We start from the raw sequence: 23,533 nt of genomic DNA on the forward strand, positions 1-23,533 counted from the left end.
GAATGTTGTTATTCTTTTTTCTAGTTCTATAAAATAAGGATTTGGTAGTTTGGTATGGGACTGAATAAGTAGACCAATTTAGACAGAATTGTCATTTTTATTATATTAGCTTGGCCCAACCATGAACAACTGACATTTTTCCAATTGTTTAGATTTGACTTTATTTGTGTGAGAAGTGCTTTGTAATTGTGTTCATATGGTTCTTGGGTTTGTCTTGGCAGGTAGATTTCCAACTATGTTATTTTGTCTACAGTAATTTTAAATGGAATTTCTCTTTCTATCTCTTGCTGATGGGCACCTTGTCTCATTTTCAACATGTTATCACCAGCTAATGGGAGAACTTCTATTTTTAAAAAATTAACTCAATTCAACGATTTTATTTCAGGGAACAAGGAAAATGGATAACCATCAAAATGTCATATTGTTTACTCTAGATATAATATTTAATTCAGAAATCTTTTCAAATACATATATTAATACCTCTATCTACTTATAGAATTAAAGTGGTCATAGGCCCATTGGGGCAGCTGGGTAGAGCAATGGATAGAGTGACAAGGAGTCTGAAGTCAGGAAGACTTCTCTTTCTAAGTTCAAATCTGGCCTCAGATTATTAGCTGTGTGAACTTGGGCAAGTCACTTCACTGTTTGCCTCAGTTTCCTCATCTGTAAAATGAGGTAGAGAAGGAAATAACAAACAACTTCAGTAACTCTGTCAAGAGTTATATGTGTTATATATTCAGAGTCATATGTGTCTGAAATGATTCAATAACACCAACAAGGACCATGGTATTTTATTCACTCACTAGTTCTGAAATAAATGATGTTTTGAGGAAATTACAACTACTTTGAACCCAGGTAGAAAGTATTTGAGTTCTAATTCATAATTTTAGCAAAGTAGCAGGATACAAAATAAATCCCCATAAATCCTCAGCATTCTTATACACCACCAACAAAATCCAAGAGCAAGAGATACAAAGAGAAATTCCATTCAAAATAACTGTTGATAGCATAAAATATTTGGGAATCTACCTACCAAAGGAAAGTCAGGAATTATATGAGCAAAATTACAAAAAAGTTTTCACACAAATAAAGTCAGACTTAAATAATTGGAAAAATATTAAGTGCTCTTGGATAGGCCAAGCGAATATAATAAAGATGACAATACTCCCTAAACTAATCTATTTATTTAGTGCTATACCAATCAGACTTCCAAGAAAATATTTTAATGATTTAGAAAAAATAACAACAAAATTCATATGGAACAATAAAAAGTCGAGAATCTCAAGGGAATTAATGAAAAAAAAATCAAATGAAGGTGGTCTAGCTGTACCTGATCTAAAGTTATATTATAAAGCAGCAGTCACCAAAACCATTTGGTATTGGCTTAGAAATAGATTAGTTGATCAGTGGAAAAGGTTAGGTTCACAAGACAGAATAGACAACTATAGCAATCTAGTGTTTGACAAACCCAAAGATTCTAAATTTTGGGATAAGATTTCATTATTTGATAAAAACTGCTGGGATAACTGGAAATTAGTATGGCAGAAATTAGGCAAGGACCCACACTTAACACCACATACCAAGATAAGATCAAAATGGGTCCATGACCTAGGCATAAAGAACGAGATTATAAATAAATTAGAGGAACATAGGATAGTTTATCTCTCAGACTTGTGGAGGAGAAAGAAATTTGTGACCAAAGATGAACTAGAGACCATTACCGATCACAAAATAGAAAATTTTGATTATATCAAATTAAAAAGCCTTTATACAAACAGAACGAATGCAAACAAGATTAGTAGGGAAGTAACAAACTGGGAAAACATCTTTACAATTAAAGGTTCTGATAAAGGCCTCATTTCCAAAATATATAGAGAACTGACTCAAATTTATAAAAAATCAAGCCATTCTCCAATTGATAAATGGTCAAAGGATATGAACAGACAATTTTCAGATGAAGAAATTGAAACTATTACCACTCACATGAAAGAGTGTTCCAAATCACTTTTGATCAGAGAAATGCAAATTAAGACAACTCTGAGATATCACTACACACCTGTCAGATTGGCTAAGATGACAGGAAAAAATAATGATGAATGTTGGAGGGGATGCGGGAAAACGGGGACACTGATGTATTGTTGGTGGAGTTGTGAATGAATCCAGCCATTCTGGAGAGCGATCTGGAATTATGCCCAAAAAGTTATCAAACTGTGCATACCCTTTGATCCAGCAGTGTTTCTATTGGGCTTATATCCCAAAGAGATACTAAAAAAGGGAAGGGGACCTGTATGTGCCAAAATGTTTGTAGCAGCCCTGTTTGTAGTGGCTAGAAACTGGAAAATGAATGGATGCCCATCAATTGGAGAATGGCTGGATAAATTGTGGTATATGAATGTTATGGAATATTATTGCTCTGTAAGGAATGACCAGCAGGATGAATACAGAGAGGCTTGGAGAGACCTACATGGACTGATGCTAAGTGAGATGAGCAGAACCAGGAGATCATTATACACTTCGACAACGATATTGTATGAGGATGTATTCTGATGGAAGTGGATTTCTCTGACAAAGAGACTTAACTGAGTTTCATTGGAGAAATGATGGACAGAAACAGCTACACCCAAAGAAGGAATACTGGGAAATGAATGTGAACTATTTGCATTTTTGATTTTCTTCCCGAGTTATTTTTACCTTCTGAATCCAATTCTCCCTGTGCAGCGGGAGAACTGTTCGGTTCTGCAAATATGTATTGTATCTAGGATATACTGCAACATATTTAACATATATAGGACTGCTTGCCATCTTTGGGGGGGGGGGGAGGAGGAAGGGAGGGGAAAAAACGAAACATAAGTGATTGCAAGGATAATGTCGTGTAAAAATTATCCTGGCATGGATTCTGTCAATACAAAGTTATTATTAAATAAAAAAAAAAAAAAAAAAAGAAAGTATTTGAGTTCAAGAAATAACCCCTTCCCTTGTGTTCAACATGCCCTTTTCACATTTATAATTCCTCAAATATTTACCAAGTGCATGGACATGTTACCATGTCCAACATTTCAAATGTAAAGAAATTGTGAAATTGTTGGCAGGAGTACTTTACTGATGTGGGTAGCAACCCTTCTTTGCCTTAGTAGATATCTTTTAAGAGATACTTTGGGAGGAAAAACTATAGATTTAACTAGCCCCTGGGATGGCTTTTGAGGAATGCTCCATGACTCCTCTATTATTTTGGAGGAGGGAACCCCAGAATAGGGAAAGAAGGCAAAGACAAGACAGAAGGGGATGTTAAAGGAGGTAGTCATCAAGTAGCACCCTCTCAGAAGTTAGTCTATAAGAGAAAGAACACTGCTTCTACTGGTCTCTTCTCTTGTCATACCCTTGAATACTGTTCATAAAATTTAACTGATTTTTAACTTCAGTAACACAGAGTGAAAGCTAAGAAGGGACTTGAGAGGTTAAACTTAGTTTAATAAAGTAATGGAGGACCAGAGAAGTTAAATGTCTTGATCAGGCTCACTTAGGTAATGAATGGCACAGCAGGATTTAATAAAAAAGCCTCTAATCCAAATCTAATACTAGTTCTATTATGTCAAATTGCCTCACGGTTTATGAAACGAATATAATCTGAATTTTCTGATAAGCCTAGAGTGTTTGCATCTTTGGCATATGAAGGGGATTGCTAATTGTTGGAAAGAATGATGATATAAGGCTCTGTACCCTCTTGAAAGTTGATATGAGAAATTCTTGGACAGAGACATTCTTTGAGAAAGAGACCACCTGATTCTGGATATTTTTAGGATCGATTTAGGGAGGAGAGAGAAAGAGAAAGCCTTTGGAAACTGGAAACATAGGGGAAGCCAGCTCCTCAAGATGTCCCTAATTTCCAGTTTGCCTCCTAAACATTTCAGAAAGAGAATTTCTCCTTGGATGAAGCTGGAAGCTCAGTAAGAGTTGAGATGTAATCTCACTTTCATCAGAAGAGCTCATTCACTCAAGTATTTTTATGCTATATTCTAATCTGCATCACATCTCCAATTTCTGTTTGCGGCTTTGCTTGGATAAATGGATGTACTTGCTAGTTACTCTTTTTGATTGTCATTTATATATTCAGTATTTTAGGGGAAGAAGCCAAAGGGTGGGAGAAAGTAATCTTCCATCAAGGACTGGTACCTAGGAAAGAAAATGCTTTTGAATTGAACTGGAGACTACTTTTTAAGATTTCTTTGGACATCCTTTGGATCAAATCAGTCAATACTTAACAGAAATTAATTCAGCCATTCACTGGAAGCTGAAGGTGAAATATTTGGGCTACATAATAAGAAGATGAGGCTTATTGAGAAGACCCTGATGCTGGGAAAGATTGAAGGTAAAATGAAAAAGGAGATTGGCAGAGAATGAAATAGATAGATATTCTCATAGAAACAATAAACATAAGCTTGGACAGACTTTGAGAAATAGTGAAATATAGAAAGACCTGGATTGCTATGATCCATGGGATCATAAAGAGCTGGACACAAACTGAATGACTGGACAACAACAACTAGGGAAGTGGTTTTTGTTTTGGATCAATTGTACTTCTAGACCAGCAATATTTAGGAAGAAAGATTGAGTCAGTTCTGGTCCACTACCCCTCTCAGAGACAAGAAAAAAGTATTCTCCAACTCACTGTAGTCTTTTTGGAGGGGCTGGGTTAAGACTGTAAAAATACCAATCAATGAGTGCCTCTCATGAGTCACTTCAGACAACCCAAACTGTCTCAATATTTTATATGGACAACACATCTTACTTAAAGTCAATAGGACAACAGATTTTGCTCTGGAAGGGATCTTGTGGCTCATCAAAATCCACTTAAAGAAGAGGGAACTGAGGCCCAGGGAGGCTAAGTGCTTGTCCAGAGTCCCACAGTTATTAAGTAGTTAAAATGAGATTGGAATGCTGGTCTTTCTGATTCTACAATTCAGTACTCTACCCACTAAACCAAACTGTCACATTTTCATGGAAAAGATGTGTAGGAATTCCTTTGATTTTACCTTGTCCTTACAAAAAATTCCCATTCACATACTCCAAACATATATTCTATAACTTATTTACTGCTTATTTACAGTTATTGAATTGGTTGATCATAAATATGTATTTTTGCCAATGTTTATTCTTCCTTTGTGTTTTCCTACAGCAGGGCTGTATATATTAAACTGTAGGATCCTACAGAATAGTCTTTATGTCTCTGTAATTTTCCTATGGCAGAGAGACTCTTACTTAAGAAATGCCTTTTGATGCTAAGGAGATCATGGCTCCTGAAACTATATGCAGTCTGGCTCAAGGCCTTCCAGTAAGTGACTACTTTTGGACCAACTTTTCTAATTTATTAACTTTGCTTCAAGAAAGCTACTAATCATTTCCTATTATCCAAGCTGTCAGAATGATTAGGGACTTCCTTGTCCAAGAGTGACTCAGCGGCTGTGAGACTGCTAGAATACTCATAGGCTTGCAGATTGAAAGATAGAAGTCATTGAAAACAATCTCCCCATATTACAGGTGGGAAAACTGAGGGCCAATAATATATTTGGTGACATGCCCAAGGTCATACAGGCAGACCTGGGATTCAAATAGGTCCTTCGACTCCAAATCCTACTCCAAGTCCTTTGCATCTCGGACAGCACTTGCAGTCCTGAAGATGATTTCAAGCTGCTCATCAGAAAGTTATTAAATGCTTGTTGTGCATAGGACAAGAGTCAGCCTAGAGCAGCGGTAACAGGTCCAATCCTGGAGTTAAGTAGGATGCTGACATGGACTGGACATGTAGCTTTGGGCTTAATCTCTCAGCTCCAAAGGAAACTCTCTAAGATGTATATGTCCTAGTCAAGTTGCTAATGTGCTCTGATGGAGGGAATTTCCATACTGAGAGGCCCCTAAATCAGTGAAATCACTAGGGAAGAACAACTGAAGGACAAAATGAAAAGGAGTCAAGGATGGAGGACACGTATAATGGAAGTAGTCGAGGCTATGAAGACAATGAGACCATAGCCATTTTGATGATCTGGAAGAAGGAGGAAGGAAACTTAGAGGCCACTGAATATACCTTCCTCATTTTATAGTCAGGGAAAATTAGGTTCAGTGAGATTCAGTGACATGCCTGAAGTCATGTAGCCAGAGCTGGGATTCAAATCCAGGTCCTCTGATCACAAGTTCTTTGGATGGATGAACTGGAAGTAGTGGTAAGGATGATGAAAGGGCCAAGGAACAGTAAAGTACAAGGAGGGACTGAAGGAAAGGAGACATATTAAGAGGGGAGAATTTATGAGTTAAAAATCTAAGAGGTGGGATGATCTGGGTGACTAAGGTATAGTGAAGATATAGGTCTAGAGAGCTGAGGAGGTCAACGAACTGAGAGAGTAGTGCAATTGATGGGATGTATTGAAATCCCAAAGCATGAGAACAGAGGTTGAAGCATGGAGAATGCATGCAAATTGGTCACTGAACCTTTTGGAAAAGGAAGGAGAGTGACCTAGGGACTGGAGGACCAAAGCAACAAAAATTTTAATCTCACTTCATTCTCCTTATTCCTGAAAAAAAGGAGAATTATTCACCCTATATCAGAGGGCACTGAGAGTTACCATTATTGTACTTCTCTATTCATTTCTGTGATCCATAGTTTAATCATAGATGGTATAGGTATCTAAACAGCAATTCTTATGAGCAGTTTCCCCAGTCAATTGCCTCTGACAACATTCCATCTCATTCCCAAAATACAAGTCAGGTCCAGGGTGATGAAGTGACAGAATGATTGGCATGTGAGCATGGGCTCTTTCTGATCTCATGGAGTTGGATTAGTGTTTCCCTGAAGAGTGGAAGAGTGGAAAATTTCCCCACCGGAGCCAAACATATGGGATCATGTTCTTCTCAAAAGGGCTAAAAATAGAATTTGGTATTAACGATCTAAACTCTCTTGGTGAGACAGTCCAGATACACAACCACTAAAAGAATTTTCCCTTTACAGTTATCTTACTATTCAAATAGATGAAATCTGATACCGACATCGGCCATTTGAGCTTACCCATGAAAGTTCCACCTACCTCTTTTTCTTGGTGACATTCATTTAATTTTGGTGATCTTTAGAATAAGAATCCTCTATTATCTTTCAGTTCACTAGACTTCATCTCAAGGGCACTGGAAATATAATATTTCCATGAAAAATCAAGTTATGAAGAAATACTATTTAAAAACTTGATTTTCTTCTTTCTTCTCCTGTTCCCTTTAGGTATCACCATTTGAGTCTGATAAAGTGTAACAATACATATGTATATATGTACACACATGTTTGTGCACATATATGTATGTATATTAATATATATTATATTACACATGTGTACACACATAAAATAATATATGTGTATGCAGATAATGTTTCCCTTGGAATCCTATAATATTCATGTTAGAAAGGACCTCAGATATGATTTAGTTCAACCCTTGGCAGTTGTTATATAGAATCATTTATAATATATCTTCCCTAGCCCCCAACAATGGGTCATATAACCTCTGTTTAAATCTTTCCAGTTTCATGGAAATCATTATCTCATAAAGCAGTTCCAAATGTTAAGAAATTCTTCCATATTGAGTTGAAATATGCCTCCCTATACATTCCACTCATTTATTCTACTTCTCCCTTATGGGACTCCAAAAAAAGATAAAGAAATCTAATCCCTCTTTCATGTGTCAGACTTTAAATTTTTGGATAACCATGATCGTCACCCACTATTCCACTATCTTTTCTTTTCTAGGCTAAATTTCATAATCTCCTTCAACTTGACCTTCAAATGGCAGAATTTTGTTTTCTTGTACCATCCTTGTCTCTAACATCTGGATATACTCAGTCAGACCTGAGGTATCCAGATTGGAATGGAGTTTTTGGCATTGTAGGAGCATTGTTCCTTAGATTATCAGGGGGTCCAATATAAAGCAGCGAAAGTGTTACTTATTGTCCTAAAAAATAGGCAAAATGCCATTCTAAAGAGTTATATATATAATACTTAAGAGTGTGTCCATTTCTACTCTCTCTTCCCTTTAAAAGTATCGTAGGTAGAGAGTATTTCAGAGAAAAATGATTCTTAGAATTATTGAATTGTGAAAGTGTATGGTTCTTTATATTAATTCAGCAGAGTTCAGATTGGGAAAGTCCTCTGTTCTGCAGTATCTTATCTACATGGTAATTCTCAGCAATAGAGTTTCTGCAGTTGACTGACTTGTCACCATTCTATCTCATTCTCAAGATGTAAGTTGGATCAAGTCTATAAAATTCAGACACTATGCTCAATCCTAATACCTCGTTTTCACTGTCTGGGAAAGAAGCCTTTAATCTTTTTAGCTGTAAGAGACTGGCGTGCTCTAGTGTCAGCTAATCTTTCCATTAACCTTCAAGTACCTCAGATGTTTTACCAGCTTACCAGGCCCTGACATGTCCTATTATTTCAAGGGGATTTGCTAACGAAACGTCATCTTTCCGATGGTTGGCAATTCTCATGGAGTTCGACTGACTGTGAAAATGCTTCCCCTTCTTTGTCTCCTCAGTATGGCTCGACATTTGAGTATCTTGTTGGTCTTTTCCCAAAGCCAAACACCAGAAGATAGCCAGCCTTTTACCAAGATGTTCTAACTGACTGAATTTGAAGTTATTTCATTCCCATTGGGTCCAGATAACCAAACGACCACTGAGTAGTTTCTGGTAGCATTCATCCATCCCTCTTTAAGTCCTCTGATTCTCCCCTCAACCTTCTTCCCCCCTTCCCTCCCTATTTCTTAGATCTAGCCATGGTACTCTGATGGAGCCAATCTTAGCAATTTCATACAATTTTACTTTTAATCTAGGGAGTCTCTTGCCCACCCTAAGTTAAACAGATATACACACACATCCACCAATATATATGTATCCCCAAACTCAAAATATAATAAAGAAAACAAAGTATGAAAACTCTTCCTAAAGAAATTAAGCCCTAAGGAGACAAGCTCAAATACTGAAATTCTTTTTGGGACATCAGGAAAATAGAATGCTAGGCTCTCCTCATCCTATCTCAAGTCAAAGAAGCAAGTCACAAATGAGGTCTAAAGAAATAAATAAAGTTCCATTTCTATCCAGGAAAACTCCAAATATATCTCAATGCTCAAGGGCTGTGTCATTTTATCAGGAACTCAAGGTACCTTACTGCCTTGCCCTCTCACCCTGGGCAGATGGATTCAGATCAGGAGCTGACAAGTCAATTAAAAGAAACATTTTCTGCCATTTTTCACACAATTTCCTATTGCCATGTAGTGAAATGAATCGAAGACTTAACTCTTCAGGATGCCTTGGCAATAGTACCTTTTATGATGACCACATCTGTTTTCAGTATTAACACTAGCAGTGGCCTGCTTCATATTCTGGAGCTCTACAGAAGAATCCCTTGGGATGGGGAGCTGACCTTTTGCCTTTCAATTCATTTTTTTATTGGGTTTTAGGATGGTGGAAGTATTGTGCCTTTCTTGTCTTAATCAATAACTTTATTATTTCTTTCCTTTGTAATTATACTTGAGCAATCCTGTTTTTTTCCTCAAAATTATAAGCTGTTCCTTTGCTGAGATGAAATCAAACTCAGCCTAGCCAAATGTGAAACTGCATTTCACACTGAATTTTTTCCCAGCATTATATTAATGTCTACTGTGTGAAACTGTATGAAGACAAAGCTTACTGTTACAGCAGGGAGAGTTGCTACATACAGTTTCAGAGCATGAGAATATTTTTAAAATATCTAGAGAGATGTGCTGGTTAGTTATTTAAAACTACAGTTAACTAAGACATAGACTTAAGAATGGACTACCATACACACCAAGAGACAACTGGCAAGTTCATCTCTTACTCAAGTTCAGAGAAATAAATCTGAATTAAATGTCTGCTTTCTACCTGCCTCCTATATCTCTAACCAGTCAAATAAAGCTTAGTTTTCTAAAATACTATTTTCCCTACTTCTTTGTTTGAAAACCTGCAACAATTCCCTAGTTTTAATGTCTCAAGTGTAAACAGATCTGCCTAATTAATCTTGAAACCTTATAATCTTTTCTCCTCTTCTTTTTTTTATTTTTCAAGGAAAAAATGTTTTAAAAATTAATCTCTATTTTGCACTATTCATCCTCCTTCTCCACTGATATTAAAAAAACCCTCTCTCCAAAAAAAAAAAAAAAAATCAATCTCTTTAATACATATCTCTATAATCTGACAAAACAAATTCCTACATCAGCCATGTCCAGAAATGTGTACTCTTTCCCCATTTTAAGTTCATCACCTTTTTGCCAGGAGGTGAGAAAAATATATATTTTTTTAAAATAATTTTTTTGGTTAGTGAAAAATCTGTCTTTTCCACCCCCTTCCTGTCCAATTCCCCCTTCTCATCTTCACTGAAAAAGAAAAACAAAACTATTATAACCAATATACTTAGTAAATCACTACAAATTCTCGTATTAGACATAGCCACAAAAAATAGATGTCTTAGTCTACTTTCTGCATGTTGGATGGGGTGGGTGTAGAAGAAACCATCATTTGTCTTTTCACTCCCTAATCAATCTTATAGCTAACTATTCCTCATGGAGCTAGGAAACCTTTAATTCTTCAGAAAAAGACATTGAGGAATGAGAAAAAGACAAAGCATCCAAAGATCCAATTTCCAGTCCAGGGTCTATCACTTCCCAGCTGTATAACTTCTGGCAAATTGTTCCACCTCCCTAAGCTGTATTTTAGGAATCCATAAAGAGAAAAATTTGGCCTAGATAATCTTTAGGGTTGCCTCCAGCTTTAACATTGTAAATCAGAAGTGCCAGATATGGCCCCCATTACAAACTGAATGCAATCTGAATTTAATTAAAATATAATTGGGAAATATTTTAAGAAAATAAATAAATATACAATAAAATGGATAATATTGCATTTAAAAGTAAACCATTCCCCAATCCACTGGGATTCTTATACATGCGTTAGTAGACCTGTTTCTCTGAGTCTGACACAAATGGTGTATAGAATCCGTTTTTCCAAAGGTAATCCTCTTCGTTCTTTGAGACCCAGATAATCTTTCTTTTTCACAAACAGAACTTCTTCCTCCACTACTCAAACTCATAGTGACTGTTCTCTAACCAGATTTCTGTAGGACTATCTATTTTGATTTTATTGCTGATTGTTTAATGCATCTTAGTATTGTGTTAGCAATTAGTTTTCACTCCTTGAAAGCAAGAGTGAGATCTTATTAGCATTCCCCTAGGTGCCTAGCATGGTGCTAGCCATATGGTAAATCCTCAGTAATTTCTTGTTGAGACCAATCATCATTTTTATCAGGAAGGAAATAAACATTTACTAAGCGCCTATTTAATGTATTACAAATACTGATCTTTACAACAACCTTGGAGGATAGGTGCTATTATTATTTTGGGTTGATGTTCACTTATCTAAGTTGTGCCTCACTTTTTCATGACCCCATTTGTTTTTGGATTTTTTTTTTAATTTAAAAGTATTTTATTTTTCCAGTTACATGTATTTGTAATTTCAACATTCATTTTTTGAAAAATTTTGCATTCCAAATTTTTCTCCCTCTCCCCCAACCCAAGACAATACAGCAAACAACCTGATATGAGTTATATACGTGAAATCAAATAAGACATATTTCTACTAAATTTAGGGTTTTCTTGGCAAAGACATTGGAATGGTTTGCCATTTCCTTCTCCAGCTCATTTTACAGATGAGAAAACTGAGGCAAACAGGATTAAGTGACTTGTCCAGGGTCACATAATACATAACTGATGCCAGGTTTGAACTTTGGAAGATGAGTCTTCCTGATTTTAGGCTCAGCACTCTGTGCACAATAGCTGGCTCAATTGTAAATACAGCAACTGAATCAATTAGCATAGCAAGTACCCTGAAGACAATTTGCTTTTCTTGTTTTTTTTTTTTTTTTTTTAGCAATCTTCTTTAAATGCATTGATTTTTCTGATATAATATATTACAGTTCTAAACAAGTATTATTTTTGAAATATGCATATTTTCTAGTTACATGATGTTAAAGGTATTTATTTCTTCATTTTGACTCAAGTACCTTATCATAAAGGCCTTTGCCATGTTTTAGAGATGACTGTGGATTAAAAAAAAATTTTTTTTAGCAATTCCAGGATATCAACTGATTTTTATATTTATTTTTTTATAGGGGCAATGTAGGTTAAGTGACTTGCCTAGATTCACACAACTAAGAAGTATCTAAGATTGGATTTGAATTCAGGTCCTTCTTATTTTATGGTCAGTGGTTTATACACTGTGCTACCTAGTTGCCCCATGACCATGGATTTTCAAAAGCAATACCAATAGAATAGAACCTCTGATGGGTCTTTTCAAGCTTGAAAGGCTTAGAATATAGACCCATAATAAACTTGTATTGGTCATTTGGGACTAGGTTGGCCAAGTTCAGAGTGCCTCCTCATCAGGTTTGACTCCAGAGTAATGGATATTTTTGACCTGAGAAACTGCCTAAGACCATCTACTAAAGTATAGAGAGAGTGTGCTGGAGCCAGCTTTGAACCAATTCTAAAGCTGATTGTGAAATTTTTAGTGTAAGCATTTATACCTCAGAAATTGGCAAAACCTAAAACCAGGGCTTGTTTTATTGTTTTATTGTCTGTTTATAACTCAAGAAAGTGATTCAGAAATGTTAATAAGGCAGATTAGATTAAACTTTAAAATGTATCAGTGTATATTTTTTCAGAAAGCCAGTTGTTAAACATTTACTACTACATATCTAGTTGTAGAGAAGTTATGATCTGCACAGAGGAGGGAGTATCCACACCAACCAAAATGATAAACCCTTCAAGTGCTAGGCTACCAGGAGCATCTTTAGGCTTTACATTTATGGTCTATCTCTTTTTAAGAATAGATATTTTTTGATAACTTACATTTTAACATTTCCTTTTGCTTCTTTTCTCACTACCAGATAGCCATCACTCCTAACAAAGAGCAGCCAGGTTCTTTCAAAGGGTTATTGAAGCTGGGGTAGCTGGTTGCTATGTCTGGTTACTAGGTTGAAGATTTTTATTGGGTTATTAAAAAAAAAAAAAAAAACAATCTGGCCTCTACAGTTTCTGGTTGGTCAAGAGCTGTGTCACAGAGCTTGTAAAGAGTGGATGGTTGATTTTATATATCTTTCATCTGGATTTATGTGAAAATAAATGTTTTAGGAGACATGATCCATTTTAAAAGCAGACTGTAGTATTTATTCATGGTGTATTCAAAGCTAAAGAAAATCAGCCATTAATGCTATCAGCCTTATAAGTACCTGCTTGTCTGCTACCAGTAGATTTATGAAGGTCCAGTTATCAGAAAGAATGTTCTTTTGTCTGTTTGACTGTGTGTATAGAGTGTCCCCTCCACCAAGGTCTTAGAAGAAGGTAATCTTGGAAAAAAGTACTTGATGAGCCAGCGCAATTCTACTTACCTTGAGGCTATCTTTTATGTTTCACATTTAAAGCTGTAATTTTTTACATTTGTTTCTCAGTAATGGACAACTATGTTACTAGTACACACTCTTGGGGTGATGGACCTATGCTAAGTGCATGAAAACAGCTGCAGGTTTGTTTAATACTTGGGTACTGTTAGTTGACAGAACCAGGTTCCCTCAGGTTGTGAATTTAATGTGTGGATACTGTTATCTGAAGGAACCTAAACTGGAAGCCAGGAACTCTGGGTTCTAATCCTGGCTCAGCCATGAATTCACTGTGTGACCTTAAATAACAATATAACTACTTTGGGCTTCAGTTACCTTCTTTGTCCAATGTGGGATCAGATTATCATCACAAGAGCTGACATTTAGATAGCTTTTTAAGGCTGGCCCAGCTCTTTCTGTATTCTGTCTCATTTAATCCTTAAACAATCACCATTTGGAGAAGGAGCTATTATTATCCTCTTTATTTCCCAGGCAGCTGAGCAAACTCAGGGTCAGTTCAATGACTACACCTTGGCCACACTGCTAAGTATTGGAGGCAGGATTGGAACCCAGTTTCTCCTGCCTTGAAATCCAGTTTTATCCTTTACACCATAGTACCACAGGAAAGAACCTATATAGTTATTTTTATATTTAATATAGGTAAATAATTACATTTATATTTAGGTTATATTTTCTCATTTTACAAATAATTACACCGAAGCCTACAGCGCTCAAGAGCCCTGCTTAAAGTCCCACAGGTAAAACACGACACAGCTGAGAGGAGAATCTCAAGTCCATCAACCAATGAAACACAAGGAAGGTTTTTTCTCCACTATTATAAGTTTCCTGAGGTACGGATTATATGCTTTTTCATTTGTGTTGAACTACAATGAAGTAAATAAGGCTGATGTTTTGTAATCATTTTTAAGCATTTAAAAATCATTTGGTGATTATACTATCAGTTGACTTAGGCTGAAAAAAGTATGATAGCTAGGCCAGAGTCACAATTTCTTAAAGTTTTAAAACCTTGTTTAAAATTTAATTTTAATTTAAAGTTTCCTAGAAATTTGGCCTGTGGTTTTTTAAAACTGATTGATTCCATCTTTGATGTCTTTGTTATTGAGAAAACTCCACCTCCCAATGCACATCCATCATGGATTTTCAAATTAGAATGTTAAAAAGTTGCATGGGAATACTGAGAAGCTGACCCGCTCTTATGTACATATATACAATCTGTGTGTGTGTCAGAATCGGGACTTGAATCCAGTTTTTCTGGACTCAGATGTCAGCTCTTTATCTTTTCAGGGGACCTCTCATTCATATGTATATTTCTCCAAAATCTTTTATGGGAGGTTGTTCAGGTATTTAATTATATCTGAATCTCTATGACCCCATGTTGGGGTTTTCTTGGCAAAGATACTGGAGTGGTCCTTCACTTCCTTCCCCAAACTCATTTTACAGATGAGGAAACTAAGGTAAAAGTTAAGTGACTTGGCCAGGGTCATTCAGTTAGTAAGTGTCTGAGGCTAAATTTGAACTCAGGTCTTCTTGACTCCAGGCCTGGCACTCTATTTATTCTGCCACCTAACTCTCTCTTTTTATAGTTCAACTACCTTGTAATTCAGCAAGGTAAAGTTAACAATAAAAAGTCTACAAAATAGATAAACTCAATGTTATCTTTACAGCTACAAAAAGTTTCATGTAAATGTGAAGCTTAGGATGGCAAATAAATATATGTTTTGAGTTTTCTTTTATCCACAAAATATTTCTCATCTAATCTGTCCAAACCTAAATTCATTATGTGACTTTCCTTCATATTTCTTTGAGTTTAACCTGGGATAGGAACAAAGACAAGAAAAATCCCAGCAAAATACTTCTCCACCCACTCCCCCACCCCCAGAAAATAAAATGGACTATATTATTATAGGGTATTATAACAGAGACCATGAACTTTATAATATGCATATACATGTATCAACTTTTATATTTTTAAAACTATAGCTACTATTACAAAGTATCCTTCAGCTTTCATTAAAATGGTTCTTGGTCATTGCTATAGTGGATTTGGGGACAACTGAATGCTAATGCTTTTTATTTCCATTAAAGGTAAAACCGCATAAATTCATGTCTACTGTATATATATAAATATTTCATCTCAATGCTTATCATAGTGATAGCCAAACTCATTGAAACTGATGTCAAAAATGTGGCAGTTATCCTTTTCCCTCTTAAAGAAAGTCCAAAGTGACAGTAAAGCTGCTAGTTTAATCATCCTAGGAGGTATGTAGCGATCCATCAGGTCAAGGTTCACAAACAGAACTGATCACTAAGAGGTTCCCCAGGGGACCATATTTTAATGAATTTTATATTAAGTCATACATTTCCTTTCATCTGGTAACATATTGTATACCTCAAGCTATCTCACTAACTAATGCACCACTGGACCCAAAGGAAAAAGCTCCAACTTTGTATCAGCCTGTCACATACGTCTCCGAGATATCCAGCAACCTAATAAAATATATTACACAGACAAGCGGTCCTGCCAACATACTTTCTATTAAGGAAATTAAAAGCACATGCTCCTTCTCAACCTGTGCAAGCTCACGTGTTTGGGCAAAAGTCCAAAAGAAAAAGAAAGAAAAGCTTTGTGTTGGAATAGTCATACAATCCTTTCTCATCCCCTCTCTACTATCAATACCTGGGTAGGATTTTTAAGGTAAGCCTTTTTAAATACACATAGTTACAGTAGCACCAATCTCTCTTCCATATTCTCTCACATGCTCAAGTCTGTGTCTGTCTGTGTCTCTCTCTCTCTCTCTCTCTCTCTCTCTCTCTCTCTCTCTCTCTCTCTCTCTCTCTCTCTCTCTCGCTCTTTTTCTTTCTGTCTCAATCTCTGCCTCTATTTCTCTCATTCTCTGTCTCCTATTCCCTTCATTTTAGAGTTTCTATCGCTATACGAGTAGAATCTTGGGAAACTTAGGAATAGAAATTTAAAGGCTGGACTAAACTGAGGTTAAACTTGATCTAGTAAATAAGGCTCCTATTCCCCTAATGTAAGAGTGACCTCAGAAACTCTGAGCTGCAATGACGTAGGGTACCTAAGATACCGGAAAATCCAAGTTAAATTATTCCTAGGGTTCGGAGCCGGGTGTGGCTACGGAGACGTTTAGATGGGTGGGGAGTCCTTTCCCTTCCCTCTCAGGACAATGCCCACCTCAAACTGCAAGACCCCAGAATTATGTAAGACACCGCATTTTGTGTGTGTATGTGTGTGTGAGAGAAAGCTAAGATTTCCCTGAACACCACAAATGAGCCGAGTATAAATAAGCAGAGTCTCCCCAGGCTTGGGCTGGCCCACCAACAAAGCAAAGCCGCGCACGCCGGCCAGGGAGGAGCATCAGACTGGTGGTTACTCGGGGGTTCCCTCTCTGCCCTTCCAAAGCAAAATGCCAAAAAGAGGGTGGGGGGTGGGGGAGGAGAAAGGCAAAGTACCGTCTTGTCCAGGCACTGAAGGCAGTAGTAAAGCTTGCAGCAGCACTGGCCCATCGCGGCAGGCAGCTCGCGGCACCCAGCGCACCCGCTCCGTTCAGCGTGCGATCATCAGCCTGGGAGCCCCAGGAGCCGTGAGGCTGTCACCAGTGAGTGGCGCCTGCCGCCGTCTGCTGTCCGCCGCCGCCGCGGCTGCTCGGGCTTCCATGGGCTCCCTTATCTCTCCGTGTAACTTCAGGAATTCAGGAGCGGGAGGAAGAGGAAGAGGAGGAGGGAGCCTCCAGCTAGAGCTGGCTGCATACTGGACTCCGACTGGGGGCGGCAGGGAGGGTCACTTAGCCACTGAGAGCCTTCCAGCGGGGCGGATCAATAGGCGCACAATAACTGGGCATTTACCAATTTCATCACCCTCCAAGCCACCCGCAGCCTCTCCCCGCCGCCACCGCCGCTGCCCCTGCTGCTAACTGATGGGAACCACCTTGCAATGCTCATCCCTTCCACCGCCGGGAGAGAGACACTCAAGTGTGCACAACAGACTAGCTAGCCGGAGGAGAAGCGCACAAAAGAGCATTCCGGAGGGCCTCGAAAGACTTAAGGCTAGGCTGGGTTCTGATTCGCCGTCCCCACCCAGGGCTTGTGTTGCTCTCAGAAGTAAATATATTTATAAGTGTGATTTATATGATAAGACAACGGGCCTTCCCTGCCTCATCGCTCTGCCTGTCAGAGTATCTGTTGCCTACTGGGATCTCTAATTGCTCATTTTCAATCCGTGTACCATGAACACGTCTTCCCTGTTTGATGAGACCTTTCTCGCATCTGAAATATAATTATGCGTCTGATTGCCTGGGCAAGAGTTACCCTAGTCATTAAAGTGTCCAGCTGATTAAAACTGTGGTATTTGGAGGTTTCCTTTCTTCCAGGCATTTCACAGCATAAAAGCCTTGTTGAGCAATATGATATTTCGAAGCAATTGGTCGATTTTAATCCACAGACATGAGCAAATACACCAAATTTTTATGACTTTGCTCCACTATTCTTAGGCAGTGCTTACAAGAATCAGGTGACATGAGTTAATCCTGCCTGGAATTCTCCAAAATACAAACTCTGATTAGATAGTTTAGGTTATTTAGGTCTCAGGGCTGAGGGAATCTTATCAAAGCATTATCAAAGCAAATGAAAGGCAACTTGATCTTTTGCTAGGGCTCTTCAAAAAAAAAAAAAAAAAAAAAGAAGAAGAAGAAGAAGCCTAAATTTTCCTTTATCATTTCAGTTGGGTATGTTTTTATTTCAAGTGTATTTCCTTCATGGACTTCTAGACAATATCTGCCATGAAATGAGAGCATAAGTTTAGAAAGTTTATTAAGTGAAATTATTAAGTGAAAACTGATCTTACGATTTTATTGGAATGAAGCCCAACCTCCTCTTTTTATAGATAAGGAAACACAGAAGTTCCCTAGGGCTATACAGGTAATAAGCAATAGGGCCAGGTTTCTAAGCCAGATCATCAGACTACAGATATACATCTAATATTTCTCAGTACAACAAAGTAGAGAATCATGAATATCTACAGATTTAGGGGGCTTCTAATCCTGCTTTAATAGATCTAAGACATATCCAAATTTTTTAATCCAAGGATATCATTGTTGGGACTATGCTACAAGGAGGTCTGATGAAAAGAAAAGTCACCACATGTACAAAAATATTCACATCAGCATTATTTGTGGGAAAATTAGAAACAAGTACATGTCCAGTAATTGTGGAATGGCTGACTAGTTGTATAAGAATATAACAGAACATTACTGTATCAATGATAAATATGAAGAATTTAGAAAAGCGTGGGGCTGGGGGCATATGGTTCAGAACTATGGTTTTATTGATGTTGGCAGGTTGTGTTGAGAAAATTGCCTTTCCAAAAAGATCAACAATTCCTCTTAAATTTAGGAACTTACAAAGTTCTTTGGCATCCTCAAGAAATTAATTGACTTGCCCATGGTCACATAGCTAATATGGGTAAAAGGCAAGATTTGAATTTAGGCTTTTCTAATTTGGAAGCTAGCTCTCTGGTTCACTGTATCATGATATCTCTTGTATAAAGATGACATAGTCAAAGGAACTATATATGTACTGGCTTAGGAGAAGCAAATAAAGAACCTGAAGTGACAACAAAGACAAGACAGGGCATTATGCCATCAAAATGGAAGCACATATTCTATAATAATTAGCAAACTAAAAAAAAAAAAAAAAAAAGAGGAAAGCCTCCTGTACTATCAATTGTAATATAATAGGTAGGTAGTCTTGCTCAGCTGTTTTCAGGAAGTATAGTTTATAAGTCTAAGTCAGGGGTCCTCAAACTATGGCCATGGGCCAGATGTAGCAGCTGAGGATGTTTATCCCCCTCACCCAGAAGTTTCTTTATTTAAAGGCCCACAAAACAAAGTTTTTGTTTTTACTGTAGCCCAGCCCTCCAACAGTCTGAGGGACAATGAACTGGTCCCCTATTTAAAAAGTTGGAGGACCCCTGGAAGTAAAAAAAATATATCAATAAATTAAACTAAACTGATAGAACAGGTCTAGATAATAAACAAAGCCATTCTTGTCTCATAAAAAAGACTCAAGATAAGTAATTAACCTGATGGAAATAGCTTGTCATGGCTAATAACTGAAGTCTGGCTATTGTCCATAGAAAAAAAAGAAAAAGGAACATGTGTTTGGGTTTTACTGTTTCCCTTATAATCTCAAATTAATTTTTTAGGAACACTTTTATCAAGATTAGAACTCTGTACATGAAAGCTTCTCTGATATGAAAATCTTGGTCTTTAATGGAATTTATGAAATTTGTAAGCACATTTGTAGAAATGCAAATATTTTTGCATAAGATGCAAATTTTCATAGGTGTCAGCATGAGATACAAGAACATGATGTTCACTTTAAGTGTTTTAAGAATATTTGGACTTTTCCAGAAGAGAGGAAGATGAAAAAGGTAGGTGGGAACACTTGAATCTTTCTCTCACTGGAATTGGCTCAAGAAATCTCTTATTTTGCAAGAAAAGAGGAGAGCAAAATGATAAAATAAAGGGGACTGGGGATGACAGAAGAGAAGGCAGATTAGAGGAGGTGGGAATCAGAAGCAAAACACTTTTAAAGATGGACAAAATAAAAGGGAAGAGAGAAAGAATTGGATAAACATGAGCAAAAATAGGATGGAGGGAAATACAAAGGTCACAATCATAACTGTGAAAAAAAGTTATAGTAAGTATCTGTGATAAAGGCTTCATTTCTTTCTCAGAGAAAGTGAGTCAAATTTATAAAAAAAAAAAAGAGCCATTCTCCAATTGATAAATGGTCAAAAGATATAAACAAATAAAGTGATCAGTTTTCAGATAAAAAATAGGACCTACCTATAGTCATATGAAAAAGTGTTTTAAATCACTATTGATTAGAGAAATGCTAATTAAAATAACTCTAAGTTATCATTTCATACCTATCAGATTGGCTAATATGACAGAAAAGGAAAATGATAAATGTTAGAGAGGATGTGGGGAAATTAAAACTGATGTATTGTCTGCAACATATCTAACATATATAGGACTGCTTGCCATCTAGGGGAGGGGGTGGAGGGAGGGAGGGGAAAAATCGGAACAAAAGCAAGTGCAAGGGATAATGTTGTAAAAAAATTACCCTGGCATGGATTCCGTCAATATTAAAGTTATTATAAAATAAAATAAAATATTAAAAAAAAAGGAAAAAAAAAACTGATGTATTGTTGGTGGAGTTGTGAATTGATGCCTTCTGTAAAGAATTTGGAGCTATGCTGAAAGGGCTATAAAACCAGGAATATTTTTTGACCCAGCAATATTATTATTAGATTTGTATCCCAAAGAGATAAAAAACAAAATGGAAAAGGACCTATTTGTATAAAAATCTTTAGAGCAGCTCTTTTAGTAGTGGCAAAGAATTGGAAATTGAGGGAATGTCCATCAATTGGGAAATGGTTGACCAAGTTATGGTATATGATTACGATAAAATACTATTTTGCTATAAGAAATGAGGTGCTCTTGGAAAAACTTGGAAAAACGTACATGTACCAATGCAAAATGAAGTAAGGAGAATCAGAAGAACAGCGTACATGGTAACAGATTGTGTGATGATCAACTATGAATAACTAATTATTCTCAGCAATATCCAAGACAATTCCTAAGGATTTATGATGAAAAATGCTATCCATCTCCAAAGAAAGAACTGATGAAGTCTGAATGAAGATTAAAATATACTTTTTAATTTTTCTTGGGTTTTCTTTTGGTCTGTATTTTCTTTCACAACACTACTAATGTGGAAATACATTTGCATGACTGCACATATATAACCCATGTCAAATTGCTTGCCTTTTCAATGAAAGGGGAGGGGAAGGAGGGAGAGAATTTGGAACTCAGTTTTAAGAAGCAAATACTAAAAATTGTTTTTACATGTAATTTTACTTATAAAATAATATTGTTAAAAATCACATACAAACAAGGACATTCAGAAACACTGAAAACTGAATATACAAACAGAATGCTAAAAGCAGAGCTTTAGTTAGGTGAGGTGACAAAATTGCTGTTTTAGGATATACATTGCTACTTCAATACAATAGACAACTGTACTTAGCAGCAGGTTAGCAAGGATGAATTAACAAGACTGGAAGCTACCAGATGGGCAGATGGCTTACTTTCTACCCTTAGAAAGTTTTTCTTCAGGAATGCCCTTCCTTAATCAGAGCTGCTCTGCTTCCTCTGCCTCCCTCTTTCCTAACCCCTCCAATTTCAAGGGTTATATTATTTATCTTCTCCCCTTGTGAGGCACAAAATGATGTTTCAGCATCTCTTTACCACTACTGATTTTGTCTTTAAAAGTTGATTTTGAAGTTCTATTTTGTGCAGTGTGCTTCAGGTACATTTTGTGCTGCTTGCCCTAGATGCAAAGATGGCTAGTTACAGCACAGGCTAAATGAATGCCAATAATCATGTGATGAGTCAGAAATAGCTAATTTAAAACAAACCAACCTTCTTGATGTTGCCATTTCTCATCTTTGACTCAGCACCCAAACAGCATTACCACTGATCAGACTTCCCATGCATAGACCCTATTGCTTCAACATGGACTCTTTTATTTCATGTATTGTTTCCTAAACTCTGAAAATGAGAAGATTGGATAGCTGGATTCAACAGTCTCCAAGATCTCTTCTCTGTTGTTTTCTAAACCTATGTTTTGATGACTTTTTAATGTTGTTTTTAAAAAAATTTCTTTTTGAAACAAATGATGAAAGTAGGCACATGGTTACTTTGGTTCAGTAGTCTATTTCTTTTTACCATTCATCTAAATAAGTATATTCTTATCAGCTATAGGTCTTGTCAAAGCCCTTCCTGAAGAAAACCTGCTTTAAAAATAAAAGTCTTTCAAGAGATATTATCTACTGAGATGGGTTTGCAAAGGAGAAGACAAACCTCATGTCTTCGAGCTCAAAATGATGAATGCTCTGAATGAATTCCACAATGCAATACACTGAATATATAGAATAGAACTTTTGGAAGCATCTTTGATGGAATTTTAAATACTCAGGACTTAGAAGGTTAACATAGAAAGAAAATGAATATCATGACACATTTTCAGCTCAAAGATTCTTTTCAAATAGATGTATAAAAGTGAGTCATCTCTGTACAATCATCATGGAAAAAGAGTCTAAACCCCAAATAATTTTAACAATTCTAATTTGACTGTTCTTCAACAATGTCTGTAAATGATTCAGCTCACTGGAAAGGCATCATTCTTCATAACTTTCTGGATTATGCCAAATGAAGAAAGATAATAATTCTCTTTAATGGAGAAACTAAATTGAGAATATCCTTAGTAAGCTAAAGACCTTGTCTGAGTAGTCTAGACAAATTCACAAGGAACAAGTGTTGGTCAGTATCAATCCAACAAATCTTTAGATTAAGTGTCTTCTCCATGCAGGCTAGACACTGGGGAATGTAAAAGCAAAGACTAACCTTATCTGCAAGGAATGATATTTTAGTAAGTGAGAGAGGATGATTTAATAGTGTACAGATGTAAATATAATTCCCAGGTAGTTTGTGGAAGAAAAGAACCCTAACAGCTGAGACGGATCAAGGAAAAGGTCACAGTACACAAAGCATGTGAGCAGAGGCCTGAAGGAAAACAAGAATTCTGAAAGGCAGAGATAAAGAAAGAATGTATTCTATATGTACAGCAAAGTCCTTGCATTCCTTGGAGGAAGGAGAAAGAATGTCAAATTCATAGATTTGGCTGTTAGGAAGGGAAGAATACTAAAAAATTAGAAAATTAGGTAGGAACCAGATTGTAGTAAGTCTTAAATACTAGGCTAAGGAATTAATGAGGAGCCATTCTAAGTATATGAGTAGGGGACATGGTCAGAACCATGGTGTAAGATCATTTTATATGGAGATTGTATTGGAGAGAGCAGAAATTGGCAGCAAGGAAACCTATCAAGCTATTATTACGAATAGTCTTAGAAGTGATGAGGGACTGAGGTAGGATAGTGATCATGTGAG

General features: G+C 36.7%; 1 protein-coding gene and 1 long non-coding RNA gene across 4 annotated transcripts in view; one reads left to right on the plus strand and one right to left on the minus strand.

The window, feature by feature from the left end:
- The window catches only part of MTUS2 (microtubule associated scaffold protein 2), a 451,993-nt gene that overhangs the window by 99,020 nt on the left and 329,440 nt on the right, over positions 1–23,533 (minus strand). The window contains exon 1 of one of the 3 annotated variants that reach the window (XM_051986521.1): positions 16,971–20,891. The exons of the other annotated variants lie outside the window; for them this stretch is intronic. Within the exon in view, the coding sequence (XP_051842481.1) occupies positions 16,971–17,024 (54 nt within the window). The 5' untranslated portion in view covers positions 17,025–20,891. Of the gene's footprint in view, positions 1–16,970; positions 20,892–23,533 lie in introns of those variants that run through there. 3 annotated transcript variants of the gene reach the window in all.
- The window catches only part of LOC127554713 (uncharacterized), a 31,976-nt gene continuing 24,488 nt past the window's right edge, over positions 16,046–23,533 (plus strand). Inside the window, exon 1 of the long non-coding RNA XR_007952054.1 lies at positions 16,046–16,194. This is a non-coding gene — a long non-coding RNA (uncharacterized LOC127554713). The remainder of the gene's footprint in view (positions 16,195–23,533) is intronic.

The sequence above is a fragment of the Antechinus flavipes genome, chromosome 3 (genome assembly GCF_016432865.1).
Source record: "Antechinus flavipes isolate AdamAnt ecotype Samford, QLD, Australia chromosome 3, AdamAnt_v2, whole genome shotgun sequence".
NCBI lineage: Eukaryota > Metazoa > Chordata > Mammalia > Dasyuromorphia > Dasyuridae > Antechinus > Antechinus flavipes.